We start from the raw sequence: 27,487 nt of genomic DNA on the forward strand, positions 1-27,487 counted from the left end.
CACTATCTCTTGGGTATGTGAAGGTGAGTCTACAAAAATGGTAAGTCTAACCGTAGCTGCCTCCACCAGTGAGTGAATGTGAGAGTGAATGAATAGTGGCATTGTAAAGCGCTTTGGGTGCCTTGAAAAGCGCTATATAAATCCAATCCATTATTATTATTATTATTATTATTAATTTGTTTCAATAAAAAAAAAAAAAAAACCCAGAAAAACAAGAACAACAAAAAGCCACACAGTGTTGTAAGAAAATAAGTGTGCGTGCAAGACAACACAAACCATGACACGCAATGAGCAATGTAAGACGTCTTCCTGTTTTGGCGATCTTTGGAGCTGACCTGAGAGACAGCGAGAGACAGCGAGAGTAGCAGGTGCAACGTCTCTTCTTCCTTTTTACCGAAAATTTGTGACTTTCTCCTCTCTTCTATGATGGAAGGGAGCGAAGACAGAAAAGAAGGATATTACCAGGTCGCCAAGCGGCTCCGGACGGAACAAGAGACCGGTGTAAAAGAGCTAGAGGACGGGAAGGAGGAGGAGGATTCTGCCGCTGAGGAGGCAGCGGGGAACGGGTGCACTGAGAACCGCAGGAGCGGAGGGAAGGTGAGGCACACAATATTAATGCTTCTGTATCTAAATAAAATGTAAATATTTAGCATTTTTCATACGATTTACAAACAACTGGAAGGGTCTGAAAAATTATGTTAATGATTAAAATAGACAGCAAGAGAAATGAAAGAGTACAAAGTCAGAGTGGAATATAAATGAGTTTCTACATTTATTATTATCATTATCATAAACGGCGTAAGTTTGGAACAAGTGGCAGTAACCCGTTTTCATTGTCACGACGATCACTAACGTGCTTAAGAAAAATGTGTTGGAAGTTAACCAGTCCGGAGCTTCGTGTTAACTCAGCTTAATTCATTTGTGATTTTATAGCGCTAATTCAGAACAGTCCACTCTCTTTGTATTGTAAGGTAAAAAAACCAACAATATTATAGAAAACCCGCAGATGTACGCCATGAGCATATGTGGAGAGTGAGAAGAACTTAACAGGATGAGCACACCAGCCATACCATGTCCCAGACTGGTTGGTTAGAAACTATTTGAAGATGAATAATTTTTTGAATGAACTGAACTGAATAAGTGCAAGCAAATGAATGGATGAATGGATATGTTAAAGCTTTTTGTTCGTATTCTTCCTTCCTTTGGGCTCCATGGAGATCTTTATATGTTAACTTGTAGACGCCCATCCAGTCAGCAAGTGTACTCGTGCATCATAACGTACATGATGAGTAGTGGCCGTATTCCTGATTTACTCATGGATCTTTGCTGTTTCAGCCTGGATATAGAATCTGCACTGTAGTGTACATATACCACCACTCTAGTGGCCTCCCCAGGCTTTCCTAGCGGCTTTTTCAGCAGTCACTTGAGGGACTGCTTTATCTACCAGTAGCTGGTGTTTTGCCCGCCTGGTGTTTCTGTCAGTTCCTTTCTGGGCCCTGCTCATATATTAAGCTATGTTGTTTTTAAGAAGACCATATGGTTCTAAGAACTATTACTATTTTTTATTACACACATTTGTTTAGCAGTTTATCAAACTTAGTCTGAACAGATCATTATTTTCCTCAAGCAAAATACCATTATTGAGTTCTACCTCAAAGCTGTGGCTTCATACCGTAAAAAAACCACATTGATTGAGTACTTATATTCAGATGATATAAGCAGCATATAGTCACCAGGGCTCGCAAAATCGCTAGCCCGAACGTCCCGGGGCTAGCGATTTTGCGAGCCAGTCGGGCTACCAAAATCTATCTCTGCCTGCCCGTCGGGCTATCATAGGAAGGAAAAATATATGGTAAAGGGCCTGCATTTGTATAGCGCTTTAGTCAGTCCCTAAGGACCCCAAAGCGCTTTACACTACATTCAGTCATTCACCCATTCACACACACACTGGCAATGGCAAGCTACATTGTAGTCACAGCTACCCTGGGGCGCACTGACAGAGGCGAGGCTGCTGGACACTGGCGCCACCAGGCCCTCTGACCATCACCAGCAAGCAAACATGAGCTACAGATACCCCTACAGACAAGGCATATGTCAATGCTTTTGCATTCTTTCGGAAATGTAGCTGGGTAATTATGTCATTGGCATCGGTGAGCCACTGTCAATATGCGACATATTGAAATCGTGTTTGAATTTGCGCTTGTTTTTTGCTTTCACTTTGCAATCGCGCGAACTGTGTATCCGGTTGTTAAGTCTGACGTCACTAGCCGTGTCTGGGCCTAAACTCCGCTGCAGGTCCATATATCAAATGATCACTATGGCATTACTGAGAGTTGAAAAACTGTCTAAAGTCTTTCATCTGTAATAAAATGATCAGCGTTCTGCTCTACCAGGTGTAACAATTGAGTTTAACATCCAGGCATCCATGAAAACGGAATTTATGACATTTAACGGAGTTAGAAGTTAGCAGGAAGTTAGCTCGCTAGCTTCTATCTAAATACAATATAGCATGTCCTGACTGCGGGGTTTTGGAAACAAATTAAAACGTACAGCTCTGCTATCACTTCCAACATAAATGAAGACAGAAAACTAAACAGCTGTGACATTTGTAGGGTTACTGAAGTTTGGCTAGCTGGTATATAATGATGTGCTACGTGACCGCTAGCGACACAGCTATGTTAGCATAATATAAACAAGCTAACTTTTTTTTCCACTTGATAAAAGTTAACGTGAGTGTTCTCGGTGGTCAGGAACAAATGTAATCGCATGGCAGGATGCTGTAAAAGGACCAAACTTCAGCCAGGAGAACGACTGAGATAATCCATCCACAATACGAGGTTAGTCATTCATATACTGCTGCATGGGCTGGGCTGTAGTTACATCCTAAGGTTTTAAAAACTGAGCTTAAATAAATGATTAGCGGTAATAAAAGCAGAGGGAGGTCAACAGTGATCACTGACTGTTTTAGGAGCTTTTTGAGATTAAATAGAAGAAAATACAAGACAGTAAACATGTTAACAACACAAAAGCCATATTAAACGCAGACTAGGATTTGTCACGTCATCACTTAACGACCGGAAAGAGAGCGACAGTACTGATTGGTGAGTAACGATAATTTGCGCACCAATTCCTCTGACATCGTCTTATCAATCGTTAGCTTACTATGCAAACATGACAAGTGAAATCTCCCGCAGCAAGCTTAAACATGTGAGAGATTGATCGCGCAGAGAATCGCTGAGCGTTATGTGAGTGCGTGTGTAAAAGCAGCAGGATATATATTTTAGTTCTGCTGAGCCAAATAAGACAGGTCAGGGTGAAGAAGTGACAGCAAAAGAAAAGCTTACCGCAAAATGGAAAAGTTATGACAAATCAGACTATAAGGCAAAAAGAAAGTGCAGCTTTATGGTTTCATGGACAAAAGAATTTCTGTGGCTGCAATATGACGAGCTAAATAACCAGGGTTGCACATAAGTGGTCCACAGGTGCGCATTCGCTGTCAAAATAAAAAACACGCACAAGATAAGAAGTTGCAACGCGTGTTTGCGTACATAAGATTTTCTGGAGGAGGACAGACATTTGTTTAGAACTCTTAAAGATGTCGAAGAAGCTCCTTTAAGCAATTACTTTGGTGTTCCTCCACCTCCAAAGAAATGTCAGAAGGAGTTCGAACCACAAAAGAAGCGCATATTCTCGGAAAAGTGGTTGCAGGAGGTGAGCTGGCTTCAAACAAATGATGAACGCACAGAGATGTGGTGCAGAATGTGCCGTGAAAATCCCACTCTAGCGGACAAAAACAGCCTTTAATATGGACGCAAACGCACGTTGCAACTTATTATCTGGTGCGCGTCTTTTATTTTGACAGCGAATGCGCACATGCAGACCACTTATGTGCACCCGTGTAAATAACATAATGTTCTGCCGGGTGTGTTGTTGGTTTTCCCTCGATTTCTGAGTCGACAAGCGCCTTTGTTACTGGGACCAGTAATTTTAAGAAAGGCTCCCATGGGAACCCATGAGAAATGCAAGAAATGCATTATTGCTCAGTCTGCAATATCTTTCCCAGAACAAACACCAATTGCAAATAACATACTAAAAATAAACCTGAAAAATCTGTTTAGAACAGCGTACTATGTTGCAAAGAGTGAACTACCACTGGCAAAATTTCAAAGCAGTCTTTGCAAACTTCAAAAAGCAAATGGCCTCGATCTTGGTTCCACTTGCCTCTTACCCGTGACTTCAGTGGAAATTTCAAATTCAGGATCTGACACAGACTGATTCATGTCCAACACAGTTCTTACAAGTTCATAGAAATTTCTGTTCAATTAGAACCAAGTATTTGAGTTGATGATTGTAATTTTTATACAATGTTGTAATTTGTGTATGGGCAGAAATCTGTGCCATCAGAAACTGAATATGAATAAGTTAAATTGGAATTTGAATTGCTCAAATTGAATCTGAATTGTAACTTGAATAAATGCTTTTAAAAACTGAATATGAATTATTCTAATTTGAAATTCAATTTATTGGTCTGAAAATGATCATCACTAAATTGAAATTGAATTTTATATTTTGAAAATGAATTCATTTGCTTTGAACCATATTTTACCCTTTAAAAATTTAGCTCTCGAAACTCACCATTGAGTTTCAGTTCTACAATTCAGTTTTTTGGGACTTACATCCGGTTCCGGTTCAAGAGTAATTGAGCTCAGATTAATAGAACTACGTTTTACTAGCGGACCGAAAGTGTTACTGACGGGAATCTACAGCGTCTTGAGCTGAATTAAGACTTATGAAGTCATTCGTCATGTCGAATGACCAGCGGATAAACTCTCAGGTTGGTAATAAATGTATTACATGTATAAGAACAAGCGTCATGTTAACAAATGATAGCCGTACGGTAACTTTTATGGTTATTGTAGCTGCTAGCTCAAAACGCTAATTTAGCGTAGTTTGTGTTGGATTCAGCTTTGACAAACAAATATGATCGACTGTTTCTAGTAGAATTCCAAAGTTGTCATCTTGGACCCTGTCAGAGCCCTGTATGCTTGCAGAGACCCCTACAGTAGGGAAACATGCAAAACAATGTCCAAACCTTTGTGTTTTAGCTTTATTTATGTCTTACACAGCATCCCAAGCATACAAGCAAAATTTACTTTTGCATGTTTTTGTATTTTGAGTTTGCTACTGGAAGCTTCCTTCCACTTTATAAAAAGACAAGCAAGGTAGCGAGGGCTTACAAAGACAATTTTGACTTTTCCTAATAGGTTTACAGGTAAAGGATGAAGTCATAGACCTCTTCCTGCCGACAAACACAATTTTAGTCCACATTTAAACTACTACCAACTTTATTTTTGTTTTGTTTTTTTAATTAGTCTGCTCTCTGATGGCTTCTGACTGCTCTGTGGTGTGTATCTTAGAGCCAAAATCTCCTCTGATGATCTGTAGGCAAGGATTGAAAGGCAGCTCATTTGCCTGCTGTGTTGCACTGGTTGTAGTGTATTTTTGCGGTGACTGTGTATTAAGGTGCATATCTCTCCAGACATCAGCTGACATCAGAGAACCTTTGAACTCTAGTGCCTATTGTATATTGATAATTATTTATTAAATATATTGTTAATTATTATTTTTTGGGTCTATATGCTTTTCCAAGTCCAGAACATTATAGTCTGTGTACTGAAATGTTCTCAGTTTCAGTTTATCATAAACAGTATTCCATTGAATTATATTGTTTTTGTTGCTGGATGCAGAAGAAGATCTTTTAGACTGTGCCATATGGTGTGTTGTGTGTCACGTCACATGTGTATTCATACCTCTAGTTTAAGATGAACATCAGTATTTGTCCAGCTCCTCAATGTTTCTGATGACCAACACTTTGGCTTGTTCCAGTGTTCCTTTGATTTTATGAATACTTTACAGCTTGTGATCCATGTATTGTGAATTTTCTGTTTTTTCAAGGAACGTGCTTTCCTGTCAATGTCAGCATTTTGTTTTGTCAGATGTTAATTTGTGAAGACATTGGATCCTTTTAGATTCTTTCCTTGTTTTATCAGTGCAAAAAAACCTATTACATGAAGTAGGGCTGCCACAAACGATTATTTTGATAGTCGACTAGTCACCGATTATTTTTGCGATTAGTTGACTAATCAGATCATCATCCATTGGACGTAAAACGTACAGCTTATTGCACCAGCATGCATCTGCTCTTATATAACTATCATTAGCTTACAGCTTTAAGTGTTTAAGGTATGTGCTAACTAAAAATAAAGACAAGATGATAGTTTATTAAATTTTAATGAAATCTGCAGATTGTTTTGGTGGAGTTTAATAAACTCCTTGCTATCTAAAATATAACAGGATGCCGGAGTATATTCTTGAGCATCTCATACTTCTGATAATCAGCTGTCTGCTTGACGTTTATTCAGCTGTGTAAAAACTATAACTTTTATCTCAGCCAAACCGATTTACTCAGGAACAAATAAAATACTAAAAAAAAGCCAAACAATAACATTTTGAAGTTATCTAAGTGACTTATATATTTTTAACCTGAGTAGCGAAAGACTGCGGTGGGTTTGAAAACGATTTGCCCGGAGTCCGGTGTTCTCACGGCTCTAGTGAGCCTTGCCCCCGGCTAGCTATCGAGCTAGTGGGTCGGAGCGCTTTTGAAAGTATGTGGTGTCTTGATAAACTGAGCAGATATTTGAGGTTTACACAGCTACATTCTCGCCTGAAAATATGTTAAACGTGTATTTTGTGATCCAGAAAGAATAATAAGAGTAATATTAAAACTAACTAGCTGCCGCCATTGTTGGAAACTGAGCTGGGCTGCGCTATGAATTCTGGGACAGAGCTTCTTCTTCTTCGGGGATTAACGGCAGCTGGCATCCTTGTACATGCAGTGCTGCCATCTTCTGTTTCAGTCCGTTATTACACTCTTAAATCCTACTACTTCTTCCTGCGTCTTTTGGGATCTTACAAACCTTCAAAAGACGCGTCGACTATTAAATCAGTCGTCGACAATTTTGATAGTCGACATAATCGTGATTAGTCGACTAATCGTGGCAGCCCTAACATGAAGCACTCTGCACACTGTTCTTGAGCTAATCTGAAGGTCACTTGAAGTTTGGAGGTCTGTAGCTATTGATAGCTTTATATGGCCTATTACTTTGTGGCTGAGTTGTTGTCATTTTTTATCATTTCCACTTTGTTACAATACCACTAACAGATGACCGTGGAATAGGTGTTTCATTTTATGCACCTGTGCCCATGGAAGTGATTGGAACACCCAAATTAAATTATTTTGATACTTTTGGAAATATAGTGTATTTCTCTGTCATCAAAAATAATTTTCTCATGCAGTAGCACAGATCCTTTCTTGAAACTCTTTCATATGTTTTGTCTATATGCTCAAAGACACATCTTAACTTCTTCTGACCGTCTCTATATTTCTCCATCAGCACAATCAAGGCAAACTTTGCATTTGTAGTGCTTTTTCTCGGCATAAGGGTATACTGCTTGTTGTTGTCACCTCTCCACTCATGATATGGCTCATCAGCTTTATCCTTCTGTAGTTGTAACCCTTGATTTTGAAAATTGGTACTGCCGCGCATCTCTGTTCCTAAGATATCCCGTCACTCTCCAAGATTGTGTTAAACAGTCTAGTCAAAGATTCCACTGTCCTGTCTCCTAGAGATCTCTATTTCTCCACAGGTATATCGTAAGTACCAGCTGCCTGTCCACTCTCCATCTTCTTCATAGCTGCCCTCATTTCCTATTACTAACTATCCTATTACACCTGTACTCTTCTTGATTTACCAACTGTCCTTCTTTCGTTCATTCAATTTCTATGTTCATCAGCTCCTCAAACACACCCCTAGTCTTCTCAACACATTATTGGCTTGTTAGCACACTTCCATTTTGTCCTTAATCATCCTAACTTGACGCACATCACCAACTCAAAATCTTTGACTAGTTATTCGGTGAGTACCTGAGTACCTCCTCTTGGCCGTTTCCCTCTGCGCTACAACTGTATGTACTTATGATTCATAGACTAGACTAGTATAGAATAGAATAGAGTACAATAGAATAGAATAGAAATGAATAGAATAGATAATTGGGAAACTTTCTGGAGGAAACCTGGTCTTGTTAGAAGAGATGGCATCAATCCCACTTTGGATGGAGCAGCTCTAATTTCTAGAAATCTAGTCAAATTTATTAACCCCCCCTCAATTGTGGCTATCCAGAGTTGGGATCAGGAGGCAAAGTTGAAGTCTTCGTCGTCTCTCTGCAAATTCTGTCCTCCCGTTATCCCCCCAAACCACATCCCCTTAGACACTGTGTCTACTGTGCCAAAATGACAAAAAAACTTACTACTACTTAGTTGTCCTGCCTGGCATAGCGTGACGGCTGTGCACCTAGGTATGCTATTTGGAGTACTCTAATAGAAACCACACTTCAGCAACATATTATCAAAGACTACAGAGAAGTATCCGCTGTAACAAAAGCGGTAAACGGGCACTCCTTATATAGACACTGCAAATGTTGCTTGCTTCCTATTTCAGCATTTTATAGATGAACACTCTTACACTTCTTTCCCATGATTATGCATTAGTTAAAAATGTGATAGTAATTATGGATTTTCACTCTTTGTCGCATGTTGCTGATTCAGCTGATCTTGGCCAGGAGACTTTTGCAAACAAGACTTTTAATCTCATATTTTTCTGGGTTAAAAAAGTTAAAAAATATTATGGAGACGTGACAAGTATTTGGAGCAAAGTTCAAACTTTAAACCACACTTCAGAGAGTTACAGCTTTATATATCTAGCAATTAAACACATATACAGGAAGCTTGATATTATTGTGCTGGTGACGATGTTAAAGTCATATCCTGAATGCTACCAGATCTAAGAGCAAGAGCATTTTTTTAACATATGATCTAATGTTGATTTTGAGAAAAATAATCCACTTTAAACTCTTTTTTGTGGTTAAAACAATACATCATTGGATAAAATGAAAACAATATATAATAAAATATTCAAAAATCTTTCCTGTGGTGAATCCAGGTTGTACTTGATTGTGTGATGACAAATATAAATGATCTATCACCATGACCTTTTTAGCTTTGTTAAACACTGACCAAGATAATATATTTTATATACTTTATCATATAAAGGAGGAATAAGAACACGAAATGAGGAAATGAGGAAAATGAAGAGAGGAGAGGTGATGAAGAGGGACTCAAAGGTGGGGGAGGCTTAAGAGACGTCAAGCACGATGTCACATAGAACTGTAATGATGCAGCAGTCTGTTGCAGGAAAGCAACATGTCAGCCTCAGACTCTCTCTCTCGTACACTAGATAAAGACACATGCACTCACCAAAAAACAAATGTATGGTTTCCACGGCATTAGGGAAGTCATCAGCTTTATGTTGCCACTATCTTAACTATTATGTCACCATGGTAACCACATTCCAGTGCTCTTACCAGCACAAAGTAAAGCTTGTGAGTACATTGGTAACACCTCTCCTACTTCACCAACACCATCCATAATTCAACCACCTGCCTCTTGTTTAATGTTGCTAGAGCAACGGATTCCTTTGTAGGTGTAGTGGAGCATATACTCATCATTTTGAGACCACAGTCTTAAATATTTCTGACATCAACTGTTTTTGATGTCAGGGGCTGAAGGCTAATGAGCTGTGAGGATTTCACACATTGTGCCTACTTCCGTATCAGTGATAACGAACCTTTTCCTCAAGTAGATGATAAAGATGATATCCTGGGTTTTGTTTGTTAGGCAAAATGAGCATAGCTTAAAAAGTTTTAAAGATGAATCAACAGATATCACAGAAGTTGATTTTATTCATCTGGACGTAGTATTTTCACTTTGTCCAGAAGTACAGAATCAACTTTCTGGGATGTGCTTACTTGGATGATTGAGCAAGCATCAAGATGTTCAACAAGTAAAACTGATCAGCAATCAAAGTTAACAGTAAAATCTACTGGTCTTTTTAGTGAAGCACTACAGTTTAAAGGTAAATGCTTTAACACTGAAAGTAGCTGAATTCTTGTCAGAAAGTTCTAATGCAGTATGAATTCAGCAAAATAAACCAATAGGTTAGCAATAAATTTGTCTGAAATTCCATTTTGAATAGTCTTCAGAAGATTTGGATTAATCATGTTCTAATCATGTTGGAAATATGTGAATGATTTTATATAAATGATGTGTTATGTGGGCGACCAAGTGAGGTTGTTGCTGTAGCATGTCTGATCACATGAAAAGGACTTCATGTCAGCAGATCTGCATGTCCATACATGCAAAGTGCTGCACTGATGCTGTTACCATACCTTCTAGACGTCATCCCCTCAGAGACTTAAAAACAGCTTGCGGCCAGTCAGACCTTGAGCGCGTTTCCTGCACAGTAAACTTACCGCCTCAACCTGCAGTATAAAAAAGGTCAGGCTGCAAAAAGTGTGATGCTTGCTCAACCTCTTCCTGAGACAGAAAGCTGTACTGTGAGATTTTCCGACAGTAGGCATCAGGTGCAACTGCACTCAACTGTGCTAAGACTTCTTCTGACAAATCTAAAATACTCTTCTGAAATAATCCGTTGAGGTGGAGCTTGTTCCGATTACATTACTATCAGTATATGTATGTTTTGTGCTGTGTTAATCAAATTAAAACTATTTGGGAAATTTAAAGGGCAAATTTCTCTTTGACGGCCAAGCTAACAATATATATATTGTGTGAAACATGACAAGAACTTCCAATTTCATGTAAGCTAAACTGCAAAACATTTATTTTTCTTCTATTAGCAGTATGAGCAACAACCACTTACGGACTTTAGCAGTATCTTTGTTTTGTTTTCACTTATTGACCTTGAATCTTGTGATAATTTTAGATATCGTGATTTATATCACACTGCTGTGATAGACAGAAGAAAATAATGCATTCATTTTGTCTTATCTTTTCTGGCTACATGCCACAATCCTGCAATGTGACAAACGTGATTTCTGCTGCTTCTTACTGCATCTTGGTTTGCTGTGGACTAACGGCTGCACAGAGAAGATTAAATGATAAGTTTTAACATGGGGTGGGGGTAGGGGTATAGGAACGCCTTTTTGTCTGTTTTTGTCATGGTTTAAGATCAGTATCTGGCTTCCTGTCCTGACTCCTTTGTTGTTTTTGGTTTTTTTATGTGCATGTGTATGTGTTTGTGTTCTGTTGTGGAAAAAAAACTGAGCACCAAAACTGTTTTATTAAAAGAAAGTTAAAACTTTTGCAAAGGGATAAGTAATGCATGGACAGTCTTTGCACAAGTGTTAACCAAAAATAAAAAAAACACAGATTGTGTGGACAATCTGTGTCTATTAAGCAGTCGGGAGTTTAAATCCTCATGTGTCATGTAAGCATCAGTCTGATAATGAGGTGCATCATGGCCTTAAACACAGCTTACAGTTAGTTATTTTCCCATCAACGCACACTCATCCTACTCGATTTTTACCAGTGTTTGGGTTGCATGATGTCAAACCATTCACAATGACCACCTGATCAGAATTAGCCAGTGGTGTGTCCTGTAGATCTAGGCGAACGGATTTCAGATATAGCTACTATGCAATCATGTGGTTTACCATCTGCTTCTGTGGGGAGTAGTGTCAAATGTCAAGGTTAAAACACCTACTGTGTTAAACCCAGCATGGTGTAGCACAGTGCATCTTTTAAGTAGCTAATACCAGACTGTGCTACTGGAAATGCCAAGTTGTTTTTTGCAGAAGAATCAGAGATACAGAATGTGGTAGAGTGGCCCACAATGAATGGTTTGTCATTTTTTGAGGTTTTGGAATGGATTGATTCCCAGTAATCCTTTTCAGAGACAGTGACTTACTGTTGGACGTGATCATATGTCTCAGATAGGTGACTGTGGCAGGGCTATGGGGGAGGTTGGCACACCTGAGTGGAATCAGCACATACCCACATAGCAAAATTGGTATGGCCCGGATCTGGCCCACACAATGTGCTTACAGATGGCCCACACGACCCTTTGGTGGACAGACCTGGTTTGCCAGAGGTGGCCCACACATGGGCCAGCACAAGGCCAGTTGTATACACACTGGTGGTCCTGTGCTGGCCCATGTGTGGATTACCTCTGGCAAACCTGATCTGGGCCACCAAAGGGCCGTCATTCTTTGCGGTATGTGGGCCATCTGTAAGTGGTGTGGAGCCACGGGCCAGTTGTAGACACACTGCAGGCCCTGTGCTGGCCCAGAACAGTTTCAGCTCTGGCCCCAGATGTCAGCCTAATGTGTATTTTAATCAAGGCATGTAATAACAACATGTGCCAGAACATGCAAAACAGTCCAAAAGTAACATGACAAAACTCTGTTCAGACAGTGAACGGACTGATTATAGTGCTTTTCGAGTTTCCCGGATTACTCAAAGTGCTCTATACAACATACCACACTCACCCAATCACACACTTTCTCTTAACTGAGTGCTTCCTAACTACATTGATACACATTCACACTCTTGACATGCAAACTGGAGGAACCAGGGATCAAACCACTAACCTTCTGATCAGTAGGTGACCTGCTCTACCACCTGAGCTATTGCCGCCCACTGGCAAAGATGACTAAACCGTTACTAGGTTTTGGATAAAGTGTACACTCACAAACCTGTCAAACCTGCATTTGAAACATTGGCTACCATAGCAGTATAGTATTGCAACATGGCATTTGGGTCTTCTAACTAAAATAGGAAGATAGGAACATAAATAGTGCCATCATTGCCAGACCTTGCAACTTCTGACACCAGTCAGTCAGAAGTGCCAGCTTGGTGCCAGATCTGGGCCAGACCTGTTTTCTATGGGCCTGGGCCACACATCCATGCTCTATTGTCAAGCTCATGTCAGTCTGCGTCTCTTTGTTTCTTGTTTTATTGTGACAGTCTTGCGTTCCATGTTCAGTGCATTTCAGTTTTGTTTCCTCACTCTCATTAGTTCATGTTCAGCTGTGTTCCCTCCTGTGGTTTGTTCCCTCATGTGTATTTATGTCTGCGTCTCCCTCTGTCCTGGGTCGCGATCTTCCTCATACCCAGCTGTGTTGGTTTAGTTTCCTGTATTCTCCAGTTCAGTTTTGTTGCTTCAACATTCCAGCAATAAAGCTCTGTTTTTGTGTTAAGTCCTGCCTGCCAAGTCTGCTTTTTGGGTCCAATCCTGCCTGCCTCACACACAGTTCATGACATTAACAGCTTCTAGTGATGCTTACATGGGCTTAACTCAGACTTACCAGTCACCACCAATGAAAGAGCGCCTTTCATTTCCCCCATATCATATTTACTATTTGCCCATAAGTGCTACGCAATATCACACAATTCTGGAGAGTCACGGGCCAACTGGCATAGCTCCAACTGGGTATACAGAGAACTTTTTTTCAGAAGGTGAACAGTTCTTACAACACAATCATATGCTGTTAGATGCTTCCCAAACACCCCATTACAGTGCTTTACTCCTGGAATGTCAGTTTCTTCCCATTGTTTGTACTGTAGTACTGGTTTTAACCGTGGCAACATATCTTGACAATCATCTTGTTCAGTTTTTGTTCTGTAAAAATTGTTTTGTTCATCAGTGAGAATTACACTTATGTATTTTCCAGTATACACTGCCTGTTTGTACTCTCTCAGTTTCCTGTTTCTCTCTGTACTTTCTCAAACTGTTCATTAACCCGGGTACCGGTTTAGCTCACTGGGATGAACGATATGCTGCATGTCTTCCCCTTTCTCTCTCTCCCTCTGGTTTTCTGTTCACTGCTCTGTGCAAAAAAAGCCAAAAGTAAAATATTAAAAAAATATATTTAAAAAAACTGTTCATCAACCCCCCTTAAACACACGTGGTGTTACATGAGGTCAGCTTGGTACTGTGTAGTCTGATGAATGTGTGTGTGTTGTTGTATAAGCCTCACCAGTTCATCACAAACAGGAAACGCAGCAATCTGTTGGAGTCTCTACTCATACGCTTGCAGCAGCAGATCAGCATGATATTTAACCATCTGCAACATTTTGCTCACCGTGTTATTATCAAGTCATCTTTCCCTGACACAATGACAATTGTGTTGTAAATTGAAGTTAACACATAAACTCTCAACCCAACAAGTTGACTCGACAATATGGCGACAACAGGAATGTTTGTTTAAAAGATCCACATTCAATTTCTTTGCATTGTAAATCTTTTGTATATTGTTTAGTCACTGGAATATCTTCTGTTCCTACAGTTTTAATAAAAAGTTTTGGTTTTTGATTCTGTAGCATCACATATTTCCAAAAGTCAACCTGTTCTCCTGCACCCCAGAGCAGAAATTGTAGCAAGTGTTTATAAGTAGTGCGCTTAGCATTTGATAACAGGTGTGTCTGTCAGGCTTCTTTAGCCGCAATCTGAGATATTGCCATGTTTATAAGTGTAAGCTGGTCTTCATTTCATCTTCATTGCACACAATAATTGTGTGTGTCATTAATCTGGGTTTCATTGCGCAAATAGCTGTCTTGTTTTTATTGCATCTGTGTCTCTTGTTTTACTTTTTTACCTTTTGTTGCAGTCACCCCTCCCCTTCTCACACGAGTAAGCAGCCTCAGTTTCCTACTTTTCAGGACAATCCTTAGCCCAGTGACATGTGGCTCTCCACTGAAAACATCTCTGTCTCCCTCTAACCTTATCCTCCTCCCCTGGCCTCTCACTTGTTCTGCAGTAGTCTGTGTTTGGCACTTGTACATTTTAAGCTCTGTCATTTGGACTTTTTCTTCAGTCTTGGCTTTCTTGTTATTATTTTTCTTGACATTTTATTCTCCATTCTCCACCTCAGACATTCTTGCTATCCCATTGTACACATATGCTTATACTTAGTCTTGTACTTGTACAGGTTTAAACACAAAGCAATCCCACAGATGTACTTCCCAGTTTGTGATTTGGGGGCATCTCTCCATCCAAGAGACAGTTTTAATAATGTACAGCTGTCTCATCCTCTTGTTGAATACAGGCCATGCAATGGTGAAGTTGTCAAACAGTGTAGTTTTGGCTGTGGTATATACTGCTGTTCCCCTTGTAAGGTTGGAGGAAATGTTATTATCTGGCCACCCACTGCTGACTATTGACCAAACTGTTTGTACCAACTAAATTGCAGTAGTGTTCACTCGCTCTGTGATAGAGTAGCACTTCCTGTTCCTGCTCAAACACAGTGGTGTTTCCGAGTAGCTTATCTGCTTAGCAATTTAATTAAAAACTTTTAAATACATTCTTTATTCATAGTATAATCTTCACGTGCTTCATCCGAAGCACACTTTCTATGTACCCACTACCTAATTTATAGCCAAAGTATTCACTCACTGTCTCTGTACTGTTTCGCTAGATTAGCTTAGCTCGTAGCCGACTCGTTAGCACCATGGCTACTTCACCTGTCCCTCCTGCACTTTCTTGCTCATTGTGTCAGATGTTTAGTTACTCCTCGGCCTCCTTTAGCAGTAATGATATCTGTAACAAATGTAGCATATTTGCAGCTCTGGAGACCAGGATTACTGAATTGGAGACTCGGCTTCGCACCCTTCATTCACCCGTAGCTAGCCAGGCCCCTGTAGCTGGTGCAGCCGAAGATAGCGTAGGCCCTGCTAGCTCTTCCCCGGCAGACCCCAAGCAGCTGGGGAAAGAGGGCGGCTGGGTGACAGTGAGGAGGAAGCATAGTCCTAAACAGAAGCCCCAGGTACACCACCAGCCTGTTCATGTGTCTAACCGTTTTTCCCCACTCGGCGACACACCCGCCGGGGCTCAAACTCTGGTAATTGGTGATTCTGTTCTCAGACATGTGAAGCTAGAGACACCGGCAACCATAGTCAATTGTTTTCCAGGGGCCAGAGCAGGCGACATTGAAGGAAATTTAAAACTGCTGGCTAAGGGTAAACGTAAATTCAGTAAAATCATAATTCACGTCGGCAGTAATGACACCCGGTTACGCTAATCGGAGGTCACTAAAATCAATATTGAATCGGTGTGCAACTTTGCCAAAACAATGTCGGACTCTGTAGTTTTCTCTGGTTCCCTCCCCAATCAGACCAGGAGTGACATGTTTAGCTGCATGTTCTCCTTAAATTGCTGGCTGTCTTTATCCTTTCTTCCTTCTCTCACCCCAACCGGTCGCAGCAGATGGCCCCGCCCCTCCCTGAGCCTGGTTCTGCCGGAGGTTTCTTCCTGTTAAAAGGGAGTTTTTCCTTCCCACTGTCGCCAAAGTGCTTGCTCATAGGGGGTCATATGATTGTTGGGTTTTTCTCTGTATCTATGAAGCGCCTTGAGGCGACTTTTGTTGTGATTTGGCGCTATATAAATAAAATTGAATTGAATTGAATAAATTATACTGGAATTGGGCAATAAAGTCCTTGCTGGCCTCTTTGGGTCTGGCAGATGTTTGTAACTTCTCTCTTGTCATTTTCAGGCCACAGTCAGTGAACCAAAGTTATATTTCTATCTGATGACAACCATAATGCCCATGACTTCAACCATGGGCATCATGGTTGTCATCATTACATTTTTTTCCTGATTTGGTGATATAGGGAGAGAGAGAGATGATGCAATGGCTCTAGCACTTTCTGGTGTGAGCTGGGCGACTTTGTTGATGGTGACACTCAATTGATATCCTTTTTTGTGCCTTGCCTATGCACTGTTTTTCTTTATTTGCATTTTAATTCATTCATCTTTAACTTGTATTCACTCTCTCATTTTCCAGTGATTTTGAGTGAAGACCCTCTTTTGGGAATTCATGTTCATTTATGGACTTAAATAATAACTGCAAAATTTCCTTAAACATGGGTTTTTACTGATTATAGAAATAACTGTTATAACACAGTAATTATATAGCTTTTATTGCAAGAATATATATTGTTGCAGACCTGCCTGTCTACCACAGTTTCACTGATAGCTATCAGTGATCATTGATAGATGTCAGTACTGAGCATTATTGATTAAGACTAAGATTGTGGCTACTCCTCTTCTAATGAGGTTTATGTTCCCTCCTGAGATTTACACAAAGTTCTAGAGCAGGGGTGTCGATCTCCAGGCCTCGAGGGCCGGTGTCCAGCAGGTTTTAGATATCGCCCCGTTTCAACACACCTGAATCAAATTATTAGTTCATTAACAGGCCTCTGGAAAACTTCAAGACATGTTGAGGTGATAATTTAGCCATTTAAATCAGCTGTGTTGGATCAAGGACACATCTAAAACATGCAGGACACCGGCCCTCGAGGCCTGGAGTTCGACACCTGTGTTCTAGAGGCACACTCAGAGCTACCTTTTGCACCTGTAGAGTATATTGAGTAAAGTATCCTATTGCTAGCTTTGGCATCAGCCAAAAGGGTCAGTGAGGTACTGCCTGCAGTTTTCCCAATCAGATGGTTGGTGGTTTGATCCCTGGCAACTCCAGCCTGCATGCCAAAAATCTTTGGGCAAGATAGTAACCCCAAGTTGATCTCTGATACATCCATTGGAGTATGATTTGTGTGAGTGCTAGATAGAACACACCTACATATAGAAAAGGTATTTGTATGAATGAGAGTTGTAAGTGGTTTGAGTGCTCAGGTAGAGTAGAAAAGCACTATGTAAGAACCAGTCCATTCCATTTATTAGCTTTTCTCTACTTGCCATTTGCAGATGAGAGCCAGAATCACTTTAATCCACTATGCCTTATCCATACATTAAGCAATTATCTAGACAGGACTGAGGGGTTTAGGAAAAGCAACCAAATCTTTGTAGCTTTAACTCCTTCTTTAAAGGTAAGTCTATGTCTCGCCAGGGGTTGTCCGACTGGGTGGTAGAGGTCCAGTCTTCCAACAAGGTGCAGCTGTGTGCACATTCCATCAGATGAATGACTGCCTCATGGGACCTTTTTAGGAATGTTTATGTAGAGGACACCTGTCAGCAAATCCTTGAAGTGACTGGTCATGCCAGAGGTTGCTTACCATAGTGGGATACTCAACTCACTTTTCAAAGAACCCCGGTTACGCTAGTAGGCAAACATTTTCTTTGTGCAAAGTAAAATTAAGAAAACATCTGAGTTCATTTTTATTTTCTCTACAGGATTGTTTGGATGACAGTCGTCGCATCCCCCCATCTCCAGTTGTCCATGTTCGAGGACTTTGCGATGCTGTGGTGGAAGGTGACCTAGTGGAGGCACTTGACAAGTTTGGCAACATCTGGTAGTCCTGGTTTAACTCTAAATACTGTTGAGGCCATTTAAAAAATATTAACACACTTTTATTTAGCTTGGAATTGCAACACGCTTTGAACAAAGTCCCTTTAACTGGAACTGAACAAAAGCTGAATTTGCGTGCAATAGTATTTCCCTGCAAATAGAGCTTGCATCGTTGTCTGTATATGTCATCATCATCATTCATTTGATCAACAATAAAGTCACCAAGGTTTTTCACCTTTTTATGAACCCCAATAGTATTTTGGGACAGTTAAACACAGGTTCTACATATCAAAATAGCACTTTTAATAGCATTGTACTTTATATCATAATGCAGACCATATTCAGTACAGATATTAAGCTCCTGTAATCCAGCACTACTGGGACTAAAAACAACCAGGTCATCTGCATACATAAGATGATTTATCCATGTTTTACCTAATATACGCCCAGTGTTACAGGCTCTCAGCTATATGGAGAAATCATCAACATATAAATTAATTAAAATTGGAGACAAAATCCCACCCTGTCTGATACCATTGGGTCACAATCCACGTGTTGTTTACCCAGTCCGGTTTATTATCTGTGCTTAGTCCAAGGTATTTATAGTCCTCCAAAATGCATACCCCCAGTCCACGGCGATAAGGTGAAAAAAAAGGTTCTCAACCCACATGTTTGAGAGAAAACAATTTGAAACACACTAACACGCTACTAATAAGTAAAAGACAAAAAACTAAGAACAAAAGTTTAAAGAATGGAGAAAAAAAGGTAATAACTGAAACAGGCTGCCTTCCAGTTGGCACATGTGCATGAGATTTTGTGATTTACCTTAATCACAGATAATAACGACAGAAATTCCAGTATAGAATAAGTGTTCTTGATTGGATCTATATTCACAATGTCATGATCGCACAGTCACATCAGTTCATACTTGCTTTTGCAGCAATGGCAAAACATGCAAGGTTACAAAAGTTGATAGCTGCGTGACCCACTGAAGTGATTTCAAAGTGCAGCTTGCGCCAGTAGTCATCATTTTCGACTTGGATTTCATTAACTCTTCTGGGACTAGGGATGCACCGATACCGATACTGTAAAATGTGTGTGTACTCATACTCGTAAAAGTTCACCGATACCATGAACCGATACTAACTTATTTCATTAATCAGAGGGTGGCTTGTCATTACTGTTGTAGTTTTTTAGATTGGCCACTAGGGGGACATCCCGCGCTAAACAGGCACAGGGTTAGGCGAGTGAGACTGGCGGCTCCAGATAAAAAAGAGAAACTGGAGGCAGTGTTGCCAACTTAGCGACTTTGTCGCTATATTTAGCGAGTTTTCAGACCCCCTAGCGACTTTTTTTCTAGAAAAAGTCGCTAATAAAAAGACGTGAAAGCGCATATTGCTTTTACTCTCAACAAGCAGCGGGTGCTGTAACGCAGTCAGTTCTTCTTTTACTCTTATGCTGTTTTGTGGATCAGGTTTAAAACTACTTATAAACACACACACACAAACACACACACAAAGTAACTCCACCAGAGTGCCTATTTCGGGTCACTTTTGCCGGTCCAAGCCCGGGTAAAGGAGCAGGGTTGGAATTGTGACATTACAAAAACAATAATTGCTAAAAGAAATTTAATTTGTAGTTCTAAATAAATTCTAAATGCATTTAGGACGTTTTTTACTCACTTTATTTCTCTTCCACGATGTTATTTCTCTCTCCAGCAGCGTAGGTTACAATTACATTAGCATGACCAATTATGCAAATTAGGTGATGACGTCATTTAGCGACTTCTAGCGGCTTTTAGGACAACCAGTAGCGATTTTCCTTACTGAGGAGTTGGCAATAGTGACTGGAGGCTGCTGTAGCTAGGCTAAACAAAATGTCAGCAGTGTGGACCAGAACAGCCAACTTTAACTCAGGTTTTGGAAAAGCGATGAAAAATGTCATAAGAAAATCCACGGGCAGTTAAAATAACAGAGGCTCTGACTCATTTTATCGCTCTGGATGACCAGCCAATGCCGGTCGTGGAAAACATAGGATTCTTCTCAGCATACTCGAGCTGCGATATGAAATTCCCAACCGCCCACACATCAGGGAGATAATGGTGCCAAAACTTTCTGAAGAGGTAAAGACAAGCAGTGTGTGCGCGATGTCAGTCCTTGGTTTAACGGCACAGTGGACTGATGAGGAGTTTGTTTGTCAATGCCAAATACTTTTGTTATTTTGTTTGTTTGTTTACAATATGGACACTCTGCAATAATTTAAAAGTTTATTTTATTCGCAAACCTAATTTGTATTTATTTTATTCCAAACAGAAGTGTTTATTTATTATTGTGAAAGCTCGAGACAGTGCCAATAGTTCAGTGATATTTTGTTAAATTACAATGAGGAGACTGCAATAATTTAACAGAAGTGCTTATTTTTCACTTGATATTTTTTTGTGGTCATTTTTATTAAGATTTTATTTTTTATTGGCAGATAATGAAATAAAACCTGTCTTCCAATTCATTGCATGTGTGTTTGTGTGTGTGTGGTAGAAGTATCGTTTTTGTACTCTGTATCGGCAAGTACTCAGATCCAAGTATCGGTATCGTATCGTTTTAAAAAAATTGGTATCGTTGCATCCCTATCTGGGACACTATGGTAATTTCTTGTGAAGCACTTGGTGATGTTTATGTTGAAAGATGCTATAGAAATAAAAATGTACATACTTTTACTTTACCTGCTCACCTTCTCTAACCTTCACATTTGTCTCCACTATCGGCAGTTATGTAATGATGATGCCTTTCAAGCGTCAGGCTCTGGTGGAATTCGACAGCGTGGAGAGTGCTGAGCGCTGCGTGTCATTCGGAACCCGTGATGCTGTCTACGTCGCTGAGCAGCAGGCTTTTTTTAACTTCTCTACCAGCCAGAGAATCACCAGACCCACCAACACAGACGACCCCTCCAGTGGAAACAAAGTCCTCCTGTTGTCCATACAGAACCCTCGGTATCCCATTACCACTGTAAGTCCTTTACCCCACCTAAGACCCTTGCCATATCTTCAACTTGTGTTAGAAAAGAAACTTTTTGCTATCTGAGCTAAAACTCTTTAACCAGGTCTCTTTTTACCCTTCAAGGACGCCTGCTCCTGTGTTAATAATGATTACAGTCATTGTACATTACTTAAAAGGTTTGCCTCAGGAATACAGATACAGAGATACAAGCTTACATTGTCAGACATCTATTATTAACAAACCCTCTGTGCCTTTGCTCTGTATATACATTCTTTATCTGTGTACACATGCTCAACAATATCTTTGTAATTTAGATTAGTGCTAATGTCTCACTGCTTATTTGTAAAATAATGTAAGCTTTTAACTTTTAGTCAAAATTAGCTCATAAATGTGTTAAAGCCCATTTTCCATTTCTGTTTTCTTAAGTCCATTTTCTTGGTGACCAGTAAGTACGTTGCAGTTTTTACAGTGTGGTCTCTGTCTTTCTCTCAGGATGTGTTGTACACTGTGTGCAACCCAGTTGGTAACGTCCTACGTATTGTCATCTTCAAACGCAACGGCATCCAGGCCATGGTTGAATATCCTGACTGTGTGTGTGTGTGTGTGTGTGTGTGTGTGTGTGCGCACACTATTGCATGTGTGCTTGGGGTATATCACAGATTAGCAGAGAAATGCCAACATGCGTTTTCATTTTTCTAAGCTCCAGCTCAGAGCTTAATAGACTCGTTTGGATACAAAATAATGAACACAGGATGGTAGAAGAGGATTATAGCTAACTGGATGTGTTTTGTTGATGCCAGATCAAAGTTCACTTCATTAAACCTGACAGTGCATCCTCTTGAGGGCTGTGGTAGTCTTGTTTTTCTCTGCTGATCCTGATGAGTCAACCTTAACAAGCTTGTTAACATTTGAGTCAGTAAAGGATGCTCAGAAGGCCAAACTGGCTCTGAATGGAGCTGACATCTATGCTGGCTGCTGCACACTCAAGATTGAATACGCTCGGGTAAACACATGCACATACACTCACACAGTCATGCCCATGCACATGAACACACATCTAAAAAGAGGTGCTGTGCTCTGTTGCCCCTTGCAGCCGAACAGACTGAACGTCATCTGCAACAACAACACCAGCTGGGATTACACCAAACCCTTCCTCCTGCACCGAGGTAGCGTTCCCTCTTTTAATCTCCGATCAATGAAAGCAAACACACATACACACAATGACGTATTCTGGATGTCATACTCAGTGGAGTTGTAGTGTTGGTGAAGCAGCTGGTTCCAAGTGTTTTTTTCCCATTATCATGAACATGAATGTTTATGATAATAGAGCATGGGAACAGAGATTTTGTTTTTGACCAGCAGTTTTTGTTTTGCTTTGTTTGGCAGATGGCTGATCTCAGTATTTTAATGAGCAACTGCCTTTACTAGGGATGGGTACCGGTATCCGGTGCCATGATGGCACCGGTTCTGTCATAAATGGTAGTAACCAGACTGAAAAGCAGCGCACATTTCGTTGCTTTTTTTTCCTGAGCTGTGATACACTTTAGATTCTAGCCAATCATTTTACGTTTCCGAGGATAGTAGGCGGGTCCAGGTACGTACGTTCTGTTAGAGCAGAGCTACAGATTAAAAATGCCCAAGGCGAAGCGGTCAAAAGTCTGGCTGTACTTCACAGCAAAAGATGCAAACTCAGCAGCCTGCAACAAGTGCTTTAAGGTGATACTGTGATACTGTCAAAGGAAGTAACACCTTGAATCTGATGAAACACCTGGCGACGCATTGCTTTTTTTAAAAAAATAAAACGGAATATAGAACTTTTCACTGCTTTTCCTCGTTTTTACTTGGAGGTACATACGTTGTGCTTTACATTCAGAGAGAAAAAAAAAAATCAGGGGAAACGGCTGGATACACAAAATGGTGACAGAATTAAGTGGTATGAACCACTACAAAAATAACATAAGAGCAGTAGTTTCTCCACATTTACTTTTTGTCTTATTAGGGGTATTAAATAAGTTGAGATCCCATTTGGCACACTAGCACACTGAGTCTATTTGGCTCAACAGCACCAAGCAGAGGCAGCAAAATAACCAAGTTACCATTAACATTAGTGCAATGAATCCTGAATCCTGCTTGTACCGGGACTTAAGTAACATTTAGGACTGAAAACCAGGCAGCATTCACTAATTTCGTTCCTTTAAATTCAGATAAAACTGAAGGTATTTGGCCTTACAAGTATGTTATCTAACTAGTATGCTATCTAACCTCTAGATGGCGTTACCCTGTCCTCCAGTAACACTGATGAATCTTGAAAATTGTTTTTGACCACAGGATATGTTCTTCAGTGTGCATATTAAACAAAAATGTAGGACTGTTTTCTTTCATTTGTACAACATCTCTAAAATTAGAAGCATCCTTTCTCAGAGTGACGCTGAAAAACTAGTTCATGTATTTATTACTTCTAGGCTGGACCACTGTAATTCATTATTATCCAACTGCGCTTAAGACTCTCTGAAAAGCCTTCAGTGGATCCAAAATGCTGCAGCAAGAGTCCTGACAGGTGCCAGAAAGAGATAACATATTCTTTCTCTCATACTGCCTTCTCTTCACTGGCTCCCTCTTTGAACTACAATCAAATTTTAAATCCTTGTCCTCACATACAAGTTCTTGAATAATCTGGCCCTATCTTATCTTAAAGACCTAATAGTACTGTATCACCCCATTTGAGCACTTTGTTTGTTTGTTACAGAGCGGGGGAAGGGGAGGCAACGTCATGCCATATTGGGAGAGCATCCATCTAACGGCGGTGGTACTGTCTGTCTTCATCCCTCCCCGTCTAGCTGCCAATATGTTATCTCTTCCACTTGTTTCACTGCAATTACTGTGAGTCCACTGTACCACATAATATCCCCTGAGTATCTGTGCGTATCTTTGCAGGTACACACTGGCCCCTCTTGCCTCTACCTGCTAAAAGCCAGAACTGGAGGTACAGCGAGGAGGTGCAGGAGAGGATCTCTTACCCGCTACTCCAGAAGACCTCCCCCACATCCTCTTCCTCTTTCCTTGGCAAAAGCATTACTAGCTCTGTCACGATGGTGAGCGGTCTCCATCCTGTTAAGATGAACTGCAGCCGTATTTTCAACCTCTTCTGTCTCTACGGCAATGTCGAGAAGGTGTGTACGGATCCTCGCTGACTTTTAGAGGTCACGTTGATATGAAAATACATATATTGTACAATAGTTCCTATAATTTTCTTTTAATAAATCTTAATCATAACTTATGTTCTAGGTATGTATGATTTAGTTTATTTTTACAGTGCTCAAAAAAAGAAAACATCAGATCTCAATGGAAACATTTTTTTTTTCTGGATAGCTATACTGGAACAAAAGGATGCCACATCATTGGATGGAAATGAAAATTAGCAGCTTACAGAATGAAAATGTGAAAAAAGATGCAGCACACTAGTCCATTTTGTGGCAACTCAAAATGGCACTCAGTAGTTTGTATGACCCCCATGTGCTTGCATACATGCCTGACAATGTTGGGGCATTCTCCTAAGGAGACAATGGATGTTGTCCTGGGGAATCGCCTCCCACATTTGGACCGGGACATCATTGAGCTTCTGAACAGTCTGAGGTGCAACCTGGGGGTGTCAAATGGACCAAAACATAATGCCCCAGAGGTGTCCTTTAGGAACTCCCTGTTTACTCTGGCCATATGAGAGCAGGCATTGTTTTGAACCAAGACCAACCTACGACCCATACTCCAGTGTAGGGTCCAACAATGGGTGAAGGATTTAATTCCAATACCTATGGATAGTCAGGGTGCCTTTGCCTAACCTGTAGAGATCAAATGCAAGTTGGGTTCCACAGTGCCAGGCAGTGAACGCAGGGCCAGTTTGAACTTAATATAAAAAGAAAAAACAAACAAGCAAAATCTCATGGACCATCATCAATCTGTATTAACTTCTCATGTATGCCGTAACCATGCATGTATTAATTAATTAAAACATTAAAGAGGTGTTCCCCCAGATGGTGTACTGAGAAATAAGGTATGCATTCAAATTTTTTTTACAGCCACAGATTAGCTGTCTACGAAGTTCATTTACTGTATTGGTGGCACTTTATAAAAATGTCCCACTATTAAGTATTAGTACGGTATTAGAAAGTCATTAAGTCATCATGTACATATTTCTTATCTGTTACTGTTACACCATGTACGGGGCGACCGTGGCTCAGGGGGTTGGGAAGCACATCTGTAACCGGAAGGTTGCCGGTTCGATCCCCGGGCTCTCTGTCCTGGTCGTTGTGTCCTTGGGCAAGATACTTCACCTACCGCCTACTGGTGGTGGCCAGAGGGGCCGATGGCGCAATATGGCTTCTGTCAGTCTGCCCCAGGGCAGCTGTGGCTACAACTGTAACTGCCTCCACCAGAGAGTGAATGAATAGAGTGAATGAATAATAAAGCGCTTTGGGTGCCTTGAAAAGCACTATATAAATCCAATCCATTATTATTATTATTATTACTGCTATACTGGTGTCACTATGTACAGCTATCACTGCAACTGCATCATTGCTGTTTACAATCACAATCATATTTATTATCATTATCATAATAATATCTGTATTCATAAATGGTTTGCTAAGGAGGAACGGTGCTCTGTAAATGTTTGAATTAGTAAGGCAGTTAAAATGGAAATGGACTACTTTTTAAAAAAATGAGCAACTGACCTGCCATCTAAAGAAAAGCGAGTAGCTTCTATCTTAAAAGGTCTTTTGCAGAGTTGGCAAAAGTACAGACATTATGTACTATGCAAATACTACTGTTAAAAACTACTCAAGTAAAAGTTGAAGTACTGATTTCTTACACGTCTTCAACAACACTAATTAGCCTGCAGTTTGTAGCTATCCACTTCACTGGGCTTCTCCTTCAAGCTGCAGCCACTGTTTGTTTGGGTGGGTGATTTGGGCATCAATAGCATGTAATTTCAAGCCTGCGCTAATCAACATCTCATCCCTCCTGTGACCCATGGCTTTTTATATTCAGAGCAAGTGAATATATTTTAGTTTCAATATTAATGATTTAAAAAATTGCAGTAGAGAGAGTAGGGGCAGGGTTAAGGGGATGGTGACGCTCATGCAAAATAAATAAATACTGCAGTTATCAGCAGCTAGCATGCTGCAAAATGGTAGCTCTTCAGCTAAAGAAAATATCTTCTGTGTTTGCAGGTGAAGTTCATGAAAAGCATTCCAGGCACAGCATTGGTAGAGATGGGTGATGAGTATGCTGTGGACCGAGCTGTGACTCACCTAAATGGTATCAAAGTATTTGGCAAGAAATTCAACGTCTGGTAAGCACTAAATATGCATGCTTCAGACTTGAAGACACTTGGGGTTTGTGGTAGGGAGTATGATGTAGTCTATCCGGTCGTTAAGTGATGACGTGACGAATCCTACTTCCGGGCCTAAAGTAGTCTGCGTTTAATATGGCTTTTGTGTTGTTAACATGTTTAATGTTTTGTATTTTCTTCTATTTAATCTCAAAAAGCTCCTAAAACAGTCAGTGATCACTGTTGACCTCCCTCGGCTTTTATTACCGCTAATCATTTATTTAAGCTCAGTTTTTAAAACCTTAGGATGTAACTACAGCCCAGCCCATGCAGCAGTATATGAATGACTAACCTCATATTGTGGATGGATTATCTCAGTTGTTCTCCTGGCTGAAGTTTGGTCCTTTTACAGCATCCTGCCATGCGATTACATTTGTTCCTGACCACCGAGAACACTCACGTTAACTTTTATCGAGTGGAAAAAAAGTTAGCTTGTTTATATTATGCTAACATAGCTGTGTCGCTAGCGGTCACGTAGCACATCATTATATACCAGCTAGTGTATCTTCTTCATTTATGTTGGAAGTGATAACAGAGCTGTACGTTTTAAATTGTTTCCAAAACCCCGTAGTCAGGACCAGTGTTGGTCAAGTTACTTGAAAAAAGTAATCAGTAACTAATTACTGATTACTTCCCCAAAAAAGTAATCCCGTTACTTTACTGATTACTTATTTTCAAAAGTAATTAATTACTTAGTTACTTAGTTACTTTTTAAAAACACGATTTACAACCTGAATAGGTGATAAAGTGATAGATCTTTCAGCCCAATTCTACTTTTTCTACATAATCCATCATACAAAATGTAATCAGATGGAAAAGTCTCTTTTTAAAACTTGTTTTACTAGTTTTAATCTTTTAACTTCATGCATCAAGCAAAAAAATTTTTGTGTTT

At 40.2% G+C, this 27,487-nt stretch overlaps 1 protein-coding gene across 2 annotated transcripts in view; it reads left to right on the forward strand.

The window, feature by feature from the left end:
- Positions 1-247: 247 nt before the first annotated feature.
- Positions 248-27,487, forward strand: part of LOC102783373 (heterogeneous nuclear ribonucleoprotein L-like) — a 32,134-nt gene continuing 4,894 nt past the window's right edge. The window contains exons 1-9 of one of the 2 annotated variants that reach the window (XM_087842428.1): positions 248-597; positions 18,102-18,220; positions 20,981-21,218; positions 21,702-21,787; positions 22,116-22,212; positions 22,303-22,375; positions 23,956-24,015; positions 24,144-24,379; positions 26,435-26,556. In XM_087842428.1, the coding sequence (XP_087698554.1) occupies positions 424-597; positions 18,102-18,220; positions 20,981-21,218; positions 21,702-21,787; positions 22,116-22,212; positions 22,303-22,375; positions 23,956-24,015; positions 24,144-24,379; positions 26,435-26,556 (1,205 nt within the window). In that variant the 5' untranslated portion in view covers positions 248-423. Of the gene's footprint in view, positions 598-18,101; positions 18,221-20,980; positions 21,219-21,701; positions 21,788-22,115; positions 22,376-23,955; positions 24,016-24,143; positions 24,380-26,434; positions 26,557-27,487 lie in introns of both variants that reach the window. The other variant, XM_087842427.1, reaches the window with a different exon arrangement.

The sequence above is a fragment of the Neolamprologus brichardi genome, chromosome 6, assembly GCF_056152115.1.
Source record: "Neolamprologus brichardi isolate AB-2024 chromosome 6, ASM5615211v1, whole genome shotgun sequence".
In the NCBI taxonomy this organism is placed as follows: domain Eukaryota; kingdom Metazoa; phylum Chordata; class Actinopteri; order Cichliformes; family Cichlidae; genus Neolamprologus; species Neolamprologus brichardi.